Below are 11,251 nucleotides of genomic sequence, written 5' to 3' on the forward strand. Positions count from 1 at the left end.
GGTCAGAGCCCAGGGTCTGGGTTCAGATCCTCCCACCTGCCATGGCTGTTTGTGCCACCAGGGTGGAAATTGGCACATGGGGGGTGTGGACATGTCGACTTGGGTCACTGTGACTCTTCTCGTGAAAGACATTATGGGCCACTTAAAGAGCCCCATTGAACACTGATGACCTCCAGGGGCCCACATGCAGATCCCATGAAGATGTGCATTTGGGTCTGATGGCTAACCATGAACTTGGGGTGTGTTGACGCTACAAAGGTAGTAGGCAGGGTCACTGACCTCGCAGTCACTGTCCCAGTGGGGCCAGGCCCCACTGGCACCATCCACCTTGCTGACCTCCACATCTGACCCCAGGCTCCGAGGAGTGCAGGACCAGGCTTGGTGAAGGGCATCCACAAAGTGAGACTGTGGTGTCAGGGACATCTCATGGGAAGGGAATAGGTGCGTTGCGACTCCTCGAGTAACCAGGACCTTGCTACTAGTCATGGTCACCAGCCCCTTCTGTTGGGAAGTTGCAAATTTTTACCTTTATTAGGCCACATTTGCAGTGCATAATGACCACATCCCTCATGAGAGTTGCAGGTGCACACATAACGTCTTAACCCTTTTCACCCCTCCTCTGCCCACCCTCCCTCTCTCTCTGTCTCTTGGTCCCCATTCTCTTTCAGAAGTTCTGTCTCTCTATCTCCGATTAAGATGAACATGTCTTCTGTTTCCATGAAGATCTGTGGGATATGGAAGGTGCAGTGGGGCTTTTCGTGGTCCTGGCCTTTGGCACCCCCCACCCCTTGCCCTCGGCCCACAGTCTCCATGTGCGGACCTCCCAGGCCCTGACTATGGACCTGCAGCGTGGTGATGTGACCGTGGGGTGGGGGCTGAGGCTCCACGGGCGTGGGAGTGGAAAGGGGAGCATCAGCTGGGGCAGGGGCTCTGGCTGCAGGCAGAGGAGGAGGGTGGAGATGGCTCTGGGGCTGGGCACAGGGCCAGCTCTGCGTGTGATCACTCGAACCTGCTGGGAGGAGGGCAAGCCTCCCTTTCCTGGCTTTGCTCCAGGAACCATCAGAGTGACTGCCAGTCTCTGCTCAGCAGCCCAGCCTCCAGCCAGGTGGTATCTCTGGGTCAGTGAGGGGAGGGTGTGCGCATGTGGAGAACCTCGGGGGGAGACCTTCCTGATGGTGGCAGCAAGGGCCTCATGGCAGGAGGAGGGGCTGCACTCAGCCCCCTGTCCCTGGAGCAAAGGGTGAAGAGGACACTACCGGTCTACTTCTTCATCAGAGGGCCCTGCGGCAGTGTGTGGGCTTAGCAGAGAAGGTGCTGCAGTGCCAGGTGACATGCAGTCCTCTTTTGGGCCCACTTAGCCCCCATTTCCCACCCCCTGGACTTGCTGGACTGTTGGTGCCTCACCCCATTTCCTTCTGAGTCTGATGCGGACAAGCTCAGAGGTGTGATAGCTCATGCTTCACATTTCCAGACTTGTGTTGACCTCCAAAGGGTGGCTGGCACTGCCTCAGCACTCCCAGCTTTGGAGCGTGGGGAGGAGAAGGAAGGGATCTAGCAGGTGCTCATCAAGCTAAGCATGGGACATCATTCAGCCCATTTGTGGCTGTCTGGCCCAGTGTCACAGTTTGTTCCTGACCACCCTATACACAATAGATAGTTCTTTTTCCTTTAATTCTTCTAAGTCTCTGCAGATTCCCCCATCAGGTGTGTGTTAGATTGAACCAGGCACACTTGAGGAGAGAGGGGCTGCACCAGACATCATGAATGTACACATCCTGCAGGGAAGAGGGTGCGGTTATGCCAGGGCTCATGGAGGGTGACCAGACCTACCGTCTCATAGTCTGGGGCACTGCCGGATGCCCCCCAACCTGAGGGTGCTTCCTCCTGTAGTGGTGTGGCTTACAGCCTGCCAGGAGCCGTACATGGGGCTATCCAGATGCTGATGTGGCCCTAGAGGCCTGGCTGAGTGGCCATCGGAGGGAGTCTGAAGCCCTCCTTGCTATCACATACCACCTGGACCAGGTGTTGTCAAAGGCTGGCTCAGCTGTGAAAGCAACTGCTGTCTGGCGAGGCAGGTAGAGGTGTGGGAGGAGTCTCAGCGCAGTCCTTGCTGGCTGGCTGCTGACTTCTGGGGACCCGGCTCAGGGCAGCCCTACATAGCTCACAAGAGCCACTAGTAGCCACCTCCCATGGAAAGAGTCTGGGGTCCCAGGCCTGGAGCACTGGGGAGGCCTCAGCTTCAGCCAGTGGGAATACTGCCTGGTGGCACGTGGGCAGCTGTCCTAGTGGGTGCAGCCAGCTGGACTGGCTGAAGCTCCCTTCTTGCCTCTTTGGACCCTGGTCTGATTCTGTGGGGCTGCAGGCCACCCCCAGATGCAATGGCAGGAGCTGGGGAGGGGGCCAGTATGGAAACCCCTCTGTCCTGTGAGCCCCATGCTCAGCAGCTCCCAGGGAAACCTCTGCTATGAGCCTGCTGCCTGTCCCACTGCCTGCTTGTGCAGGAAGCCAGGTGAGCAAGACCCCACCAGTGTGAATGCTGCTGGCTCCTAAGTGGGCTGCAGCAGGGGCGCTGAGCGAGCACAGCTAGCAGCAGCTACCTAGTGACGTCCCATCCCCTTCTCACTCAGCTCAACGACTCTGCCAAGCAGCTCATTGAGATGGACAAGCTGTGCCCAGCTGCTGCCGCGGCATCCAGCTGTACTGCTCCCTTGCCCTCGGACCCTGGCTTGGTGGCTGGCTCAGGCCCGGGCCCCTCAGTGGGCAGTTCAGGGGCTGTCAGTGCCTTTCAGCGGCGCATGGACAGTAAGAAGAATGCCAAGAAACGCCACTCCTTCACGGCGCTCAGTGTGACACACAAGTCCTCGCAGGCATCCACCCACCGGCACTCCATGGAGATCAGCGCCCCTGTGCTCATCAGCTCTAGTGACCCCCGAGCTGCAGCCCGAATTGGGGAGCTTTCAGGCCTGCCCTGCTCTGTGCCTGCCCAGGTAAGGTCCCAGCGCACAGTGTCCCTGGGATCGCAAGGCCATCCCTGGTTCTGTGCCCAGCGGTCCTGATCTTGGAGGAGCTGCACTGGGGAGCTCCCCTGCCTGCCCCCCCATGTCAGTGTCCTCTTCCATCTCCTGGGTGTCCTGGGCAAAGTCCCTGCTGACTGCAGGACACTCTGAGCCCATCTGCAAGGCTCATGAGTAACCCTTTAGAGCCAGAATTGACTGCACCACTCTGTTTCATCACGGCTGTTTGCACAAGTGCCTTCTGTTTCTAGACCCAATGCTGATTCCATGTTTGCTGGTTTCTTAGAAAAAGCCTGTCCCCGTGGGAAGTAAAGGGCAGAAGTTGCAGACCGAGGTCAGGCAGACGGGAGAGGGGCTCCTCGAGGTGGGTGGCGTGCTGCAGCTGTGCTCAGTGCCCATGGAGGGGCGGACGGGCCCCGCTGGGCAGGTGGAGGGGTCTCCCGAGCATGGCCCCTCCGCAGAGCTGAAGGGGCTGGACCTGTACACAAGTGCCTGTGGGTCCCCGTTCCTTTGAGGGCCTCTGCAGGCAGCTGTGTGTTTCTTCTGGGGCCATGGCTGACTGCCCTGGCACAGCATTGTCCTTCTGTGGCCATGTTAGGGAAAGCACCAGTGGCTGGGGGAGAATTGTCACTATTGAGAGTTAACTCAGCTAACTTTATGTAGAGAGATTGCCCTGGAAAGATAGAGTAGCTGAGCTGGGGAATTGCAGTTTTCTCTCAGTGTGGACTCAGCCTAAAAATGTCCCAACAATCGGGTACACACATGAGGGCACACACAGGCCTGTGCTCACACATCTGCCTGTGCACACATAGCCGTGCCCTCACCCCACACATGCACACCTGCTCATCAGCACCCACACACGCACATGTTGGCCTTCACCAGCAGTTGGCACTGTGCTCTGCAGTGGGGCTTCTGTGTGGTCTGCAGTGTTTAACTATGACCCTCAGGCTGCTGCCCCTGGACCCATGCTTCTCAGAGAGCTGTCCTTGGGCCACTGGCCTAGGCCCTCTGGGCTGGCCCTGCCTCTTTGGCTGTCATGGGTCATCTTGTGATCATATACTCTTGTGGGGGCACAGCCCACACCCTACTGTATGCACAGAGGCCAGCCTTCTCCAAGGCAGCCTTGTGTACCCTTTCCCAGGCTCCTAGGGGTGCTGTCATGGTGCTGCTAGACCTGGTGACATGCACCCTGGAGTGCTCCTCATACCTGTGCTGATGGGGACAATCAACAGCTATCTGTAGCAGGGTATGGCCCCAGGCCCGCGTCCTTCCCATCTCAGCCAGAGGAAGTCCTGCAGCCATTGGGAAGGCCCCCAAACCTTCCTTCTTGCCCTTTGGCCAGGCTCACCCCTTGCTGCTCTCTGGCTGGGCTGGGCTATGTCCAGGGCAGGGCCAGCCCTCTACATTCCCCTTTTGCCTGGGACATGGGCTCTGTGCAAGCAGATGCAAGGTCCCAAGTTCCTCTTCTGCTGACCCTCCTGCTGCCCAGGTTTCCATATGGGTACAGTAGGACCCCTTGCCTGCTCCACACGCTGTCTGCTGCACCATGTCCAAGGGGCAGGAAGAGACCTTGTTTCCATGTTCTGCAAGCACTTGATTAGCTTGTTCTACAGTAGGACTGGGATCCTGAGGTCTCTCTTCTACCCCTTCAGCCTGAAGTGAAAGTAGTGAGCAGGCCATAGATGTAGCTGAGATCCCGGCGCTGGGCGAGCCAGAGCCAATGTCCCTGCCCTAAGCAGTCCAGCTGCCCCGAGCAGGGGCTCTGAGGCCCATGGGAGCCCAGGGTATGCCATGAACTGGCCTGTCACATGTAGGGCACTGCAGGTCTGTCTGCGCTCAGAGACTGTCCTGAGGCTGCCCTGCTTCCTACCTTCCCACTGGCCACATGCTGGGCTTTCAAAGGAGGATAGGAAGAGAGAGGAGAGGAGGAGACTCCAGAGATGTGATGGGCAAGATAGCCTGACACAGTCACCTTCTGGGCCTCTAGAAATGGGCTTCAGAGGCTCTGTGAATGATAACACTGAAAAAGAAAAAAAAAGCCATTACAAAAAAATTTTTAAAGTAGCATTTGGGTGAGGTTACCTGAGGCCCAGGCCTGGTGATGAGAACTTAGGCAGACACAGAGGAGGGCTCTAGCTTTTGGGCCTGGAGCAGGCACATCCCACAAGGTCCAGCGCTGGGGAGCTGTGCGCTCTCTGGGGATTGTGGTCTCTCTCCTTGAGGAGAATTGGGGAACAACAGGTCAAGAAGAACACAAGGGCCAGGGATCAGCTACCTCTAGAGTGTCTGTCTCAGTGAGAGGTGGGCCTGAAGGGCCTCCCCTGCCCTGTGTGCCTCCCCTCTGAGGCCATCCTGCTGCCCTCAGTGCTGTCACACACAGGCCGTCACACATCACCCCCACCTGTACGACCCACCTGTGCAGGTTGGGTGAGCAGTGCCCTAGTGAACTTGGGGCCTCTCGCAGCGCTTCTGCCTGGAGGCAGGACAGCAGCTTGCCCCATATGATGAAAATGGTGCCTTCTGGGCAGAGGCAGGACGGAAATGCCTCTGCCTGACAGACACGGTCTCCTGCCTTCCCACCACCAGGCTGCCCGCAGCCCTTGTCCTAGGGAAAGCATGCAGACAAGAAGCTGGATAGGACCCCATCTGCGGTTCCGCCCAGGGCAGAAGCACTTGGTTCCAACTGGAAATGTGCAAAGCTGCCAGCAGGTGGGAGGCGGTCCGGTGGTTCCCTCCACAGACCTCACTTTCCCTCTGGGGTTTTGGGCTTCTCACTCCCTCAGCTGGAGGCTTGAAGGTGCTGCCCTCTCCTGCAACCTCATCGTTCTTCTTAATAATGTAGGGACATGCCTCAGTACACTGTTGGCCACAGCTAGGGCTCACGGTCCAAACCATTAGCTAAACTGAGTGTTTCACACCGTGTGGCCATATGCAGCCAAGAACAGTGAATGGGTAAATAAGGAGGTGGACTGCCAGTATTTAGGAGATGGGTAGGGCAGAAACAGGCTAGATCCGGCCCAGACCTTGGTGTCCTCACCTCAGGTCCTTCAGCTAACCTAGAGCTCTTGGAGGAGACCGTGTGGGCCACAGTACTGGCATCACCTCCATCCTAGGCTGTGAGGAGAAGTGCAGTTTCCTGGAGTGAAAAGAGAGTGAAGCCCCAAATGCCTCCTTCGGAAGCTTTCACTGGAAAGTGCATCTGAGAGGACAGGATTTGCTCGTGTGAATGGGAGTGGTCTTAAACTGAATGAAACTCTGAGTTCTGTGCCTCTTGGGGCAGCCGCAGTGCTTTCTGGGTGCACGTTAAAAATTAGAGCACACGGGTGCTTCTTCAGGGTCTTTGTCCACAGAGCCCCTGTGCTGCCGCCAGCTACATCCCCTCTTTCCCTCTTACGGATCCGAACACCACAGTGATGCTGCCCTGAGGCTGCCTGGGGGCCTCCCACAATGGTAGGACCTGACAGTTTGGGCATGGAATGGGGCCCAGGACTGTCATGAAGAAAAACCCTGCCCTTATGGGCGGCAACCTGAGATGTACCTGCTGAGCCACCGACCTCTGTCCGAGGGTGGGAAGGGGCTGGGGTGCTAGGAGATTGCTGAGCTCCACAGCCCCTGGAGCCCTGGGGCCCACCAAGGGCAGCACAGAGTCTTGTTTCTGTGCGCTGTGCTGAGTCCCCCTCGAGGGCACCGTGCTGGCCCCTCCTAGCCAGGCTTTTACACACTGCTTCAGAAGGATTCCGGTGGTTGTTTGGGCAGCAGCTCTGGCACTGCATTCTCTCCTGAGGAGCCAGCTGTTCATGACAGGCGTGTGCCTGGGTGGCCTGGCTGTGGCCCTTGGGGAGCCATGCGAGTGGAATGTGCTGTCTGGCCATACCGCAGCCAAAGGCCTTGCCTGTGCAAGGGCTGAAGGGCACAGTGCCATACTAAGTAGGTTGCTCTTGGTTGTGAAGCTGGGGCCCAGATTTCTGCCTGTGACCCTCAATCCTGTGATCCTGGAGCAGAACCCACTTGCTGCAAGGCTGGGGCCAATTTTTCTTCTTTCAGAGTGGCCGGGGTCCGTGCTTCCTCATTTTACCAGCAAGTCCTCACTAAGCCTTTGGGCCCAGGGTGGTATGAATGAAGCCGTTAGGATCCTAAGCAGAGCTAGGCTTGAGGCCAGGTTCTGAGCAGTCAGGGCCCAGGACACCAGATGCCCTGGTGTCGTGTGGACAAGTCTGATCCCTCATGCCCTCCTCTACTTCAGAGGCCTACGCCTTGCGGAGCGTCAATGCCTGGCACCAGTGGATGCTGCAGCATTTTCCCAACCTCCCCCAAAGCTCCCAGCAACACCCGTAGAGACTGCACAGAGAGAGCCAGGAAGAGAGGACACTTCCTCAACTTGAACACAGATTAAAAACAAATAAAATTGCCCCAAATCCCAACTCTCAAAGGACCAGTGCTATTGCTCGTACGTGGGTCTCCAGGCTTCTTGCCATAGAAACACACCTGTCACTTCTGGGAAGGCAGGTCCTGGCTCCCTTCCTTTCCCACAGCCCACCTGTCCTGAGCCAGCCCCAGCCTCCAGGCCTCCACCCTGGCACACGTAGGTATTTCAGCTATTCGGGTTTTCCTCACATAAATGGAGCCACAGTGCAGTCCCTGTTTGTGTTTCCATGCTGCTGGGTTGAGTGTTTACACGACCAGAGCAGATTGCTCTCCGCTCTGTCTCTACGGATCAGAGAGAAGCCCAAAGAGCAGAATGTGGGTGGTGTGGGACTTGCACTCGCTCGGCATCGTTACTTTCCTTGTACACTAGGCAGTGCCACCATCCTCCCCATACCTGGACCACAGCCCTCAGAACCCGAACTCCAGTGTCTCTGTGTGGTCAGGGCAGAAAGGAGGGGCCAGGAGACTGGTGTTGCTGAGGTGGGAGTGCTCCCAGTAGGCTTTATAGAACATGGGGGATTCTCACAGGGAACCAGAGAAGGGCAGTCCTGGAGACAGGGATGTAAAGGACCTGGAGGCAAGGTTCAGAATGAGAGAGGTCCTAGAGATGGGCTGGAAAGGGTGACCCCCTGAAGAGAGGGTTAGGAGCAAAGAAGTCGCTGGAGATGAGAGGGGATCTGGGAAGGGAGCAAGGCCATGGAGGCTGGACTGGGCAGGGAGGAGGTCCTGATATCAGGGGATGGGAAGGAAGTCCTGGTGTCTGGAGTGGGAGGGCAAAGGGTCCTGGAGATGGGGGAGGAAAAGGAGAGGGTCTTGGAGATGGGGGAGGGAAGAGAGGGGGTCCTTGTATGGCATGGGAAGGGAGGAAGTCCTAGAGATGAGGAAGGGGAGGAAGGGGGTCCTGGAAGTGGGGGTGGAAAGGGAGGGGGTCATGGAAGTGGGGGTGGGAAGAGAGAGGGTCCTGCAGATGGGGGTGGGAAGGGAGGAGGTCCTTATATGGTATAGGAAGGGAGGATGTCCTGGAGATGGAACAGGGAGGTCCTGGAGATGGAAGGGAGGGAGTCCTGGAGGTGGAGGTGGGACGGGAGGAGGTCCTTGTATGGTATGGGAAGGGAGTGAGTCCTACAATGGTTGCCTTGGAGACAGAGCTCTGTCCCTGTTGCTGGGCTCACTGCTATCTATCATGCTGAGCAGGAAGCAAGGAGGGTTCCTCTTTGGTGGAGATGGAAGGCTGTGTTGTGTGTTGGTCTTGGGGTACTATTCTTTATGCCTTGGGCAGAATGGACAGGTGACCTGGTGTTCATTAGTTACTTGATGTGCACCCAGTTTAACCCTTCACATCCCAGCACTTCTCTTCACATGACAGGACAGCTGCAGGGGTGGTCGGCAAGGGGACCGGCGGCCAGCACTGGCCCCATCAGCAGCGTCCTTGGCCATAGCCTGTGTCTCCAGGCTTGGTCCACCTGTCCTGTAAACATATGCCTGGACATGCACCATGGCCACATGTGTCCTGTGTGAGGAGGTGACCCCTCCTGTCTGCTAGTCTGGGGGAGGTGCTTCTCTGTGAACTCTGCCACCTGCAGCCAGCCACCAGCCCCTACTGTCACCTTGCTGGAAGCTCCTGAGAGTGCTGATTTTAAATAAGCTATATTCTGTAATGTGAAAGACTTCGTTTGATTTTCTTTGACAGAGATAAAGATACTTAACTTGCGTCTGAGACTAACCCAGGCCTTCTCCCTGCAGTCTGTAGGGTGCTGGGAAAGGTCATGTGAGTGCTCCCTGGGGGCAGGTGTCCTGCCTGCCAGCTCCTCCAGTGGGCTGAGACCTGATGTCAATGCCTCAGGAAGGGTGTGGCACCCTCTGCAGCCAGCCTGACCTGTCTCCCTCCTCACTCCTGTCTCCTCTTTTCTGTTTCCAGGACCCCTGCCTGGCTGGACCTGTCCCCACAGCTGTCCCTCGAGCCTCTGGAGTGGCTGGAGAGCAGGGCACATCTTCTAAAGTCCCGCTGCCCCTGAACGTGTGAGCGTCCCCTCTTGCCTGCCAGGTCTTCCTTCCGGCATCCCATGCACACATGGCAGTGCACATGTGGCCACATCTGGGGTGTCCAGGGGGTGACTGGCTGCTCAGTGCAGTCGTGTGCACCTGCAAGGCTGCCCAGAGCATAAAGCAAGCACAGACCTGGTCAGGTCTGTAAAGTCACAGTACCTGGGAGTAACTTTGCAGGGATGGCAGCTACCACACCCCACAGCAGGCCTTGAATCTGGGTCTTTGGTGGCCAGACAGCCGGTGGCCTCAGAGCTGGAGGCCACAACCAGTGCCACTGCACGGTCTGTCGAATGAGAACTCCTCAGGTCACTTATAGAAGGGAGGTGCTTATCTGGTTTAGAAAATCCCTACTAAATTACAAGTCTTAAGAGATATATACAGGCCAGGAGATAGCTCAGCGGTTCATCGTCAGCCTGGGAAGTGCAAGGTCCTGAGTTCGATTCCTGGTACTGCCCCCCCAAAAAAGGTGTAGGCGTAAGAGATACATGCCGCTTTAAAAGCCTCCATTTCTGTAGCGTCCTGAAGGATCAGGCCACCCCCCTTCTGTGCTGGCAGTGAGTAGTTTAGCGGGGGTGTGGGTGACTCAAGGAGGCACTTTCAACTTGGGCAGACAGAAGGCACTTTCAACTTGGCCCAGGTGCACCGACACTCACTCAGAACCTGTGTGCTTGCAGAGTGGAATGTATTTAGGGGGAAAGGCTCCCGAGAAAGCAACAACTGTGTGCCTGAGATTTCCGAGGGCTCTGTTGTGAGGACACCCTCAACAGGCTCCTGGGATGGCTGTGTGTCAGCCTTGTGGAGGGGTGCTCCAAGCACCTCCCTTTGCCTGCCTTACCTGTGGGTTCACCAACTCCATGAAAGAAAGCTGAGATTCCCCAGTTCTGCCTGGCTCCCGAAGGAACACGGACCAGTAAGCCGACTCCAGACGTCTTCAGGTTAAGCCTGAGCTCTCGCCAGCACTGGCGGTGAAGGCCCCAACATGCCCACGCGTTCGGCCTTTATGCAACAGCCATGGGGTGGGAGTAGTGCTGTGCTGAGCCTCACCGCACATACACACAGCCCTGAGGGCATCCCTGGAACAGAAAAATCCAAAACGTGGCACCAGCAAAATTTGAACTTCTGCCCCAAGCCCACATACATGAAGCAGTGTGCAGTGTCATTAGCCAACCAGAGATGGTTTAAAGCCGGTACCGATCTGTGTGAGGGACCCCACACCTGCAAGTCGTGGCCTTTAAACCTCCTCCTGGACCTGCTCCTGCGGCTTCACTGCAGCCAGGGACTGGAGACAAGTTAGGAAAGAGGCGCCCAGGAGGGCGTCCCAAGGAGGAGACCCATGTTGCCTGGAGTGGCCCCCATCTACTTACCCTCAGGAGAGCAGGGCACCGGCCGAGTGACTTCATCCTAGTCCCACATGCTGCACATGGACTCCCTGGCCCCTGCATGTCCATGTCAGCCCCAAGAGTCCTTCAGCCCTCAGGAGCTGGGGACACACGGGCATGCCTCCATGTCTTGAATGGCTCTTGACGTGGGGAAGGGTGGAGCGACCTCTTGGCCCCCCCCGAGCCCTCTGCTGCTGCCTGCATGTCTTGAATGGCTCTTGACGTGGGGAAGGGTGGAGCGACCTCTTGGCCCCCCCCGAGCCCTCTGCTGCTGCCTCCATGTCTTGAATGGCTCTTGACGTGGGGAGGGTGGGGCGACCTCTTGCCCCCCCCAGCCCTCTGCTGCTGCCTCCATGTCTTGAATGGCTCTTGACGTGGGGAGGGTGG

The 11,251-nt window shown here is 57.4% G+C and overlaps 1 protein-coding gene across 1 annotated transcript in view; it reads left to right on the forward strand.

Annotated features, from left to right (window-relative positions):
* Positions 1 to 11,251, forward strand: part of Sh3rf3 (SH3 domain containing ring finger 3) — a 174,117-nt gene that overhangs the window by 127,615 nt on the left and 35,251 nt on the right. The window contains exons 4-5 of the mRNA XM_023717374.1: positions 2,628 to 2,987; positions 9,358 to 9,458. Of these exons, the coding sequence (XP_023573142.1) occupies positions 2,628 to 2,987; positions 9,358 to 9,458 (461 nt within the window). The remainder of the gene's footprint in view (positions 1 to 2,627; positions 2,988 to 9,357; positions 9,459 to 11,251) is intronic.

This window comes from Octodon degus, unplaced genomic scaffold (genome assembly GCF_000260255.1).
Source record: "Octodon degus isolate 3935 unplaced genomic scaffold, OctDeg1.0 scaffold00052, whole genome shotgun sequence".
In the NCBI taxonomy this organism is placed as follows: Eukaryota; Metazoa; Chordata; class Mammalia; order Rodentia; family Octodontidae; genus Octodon; species Octodon degus.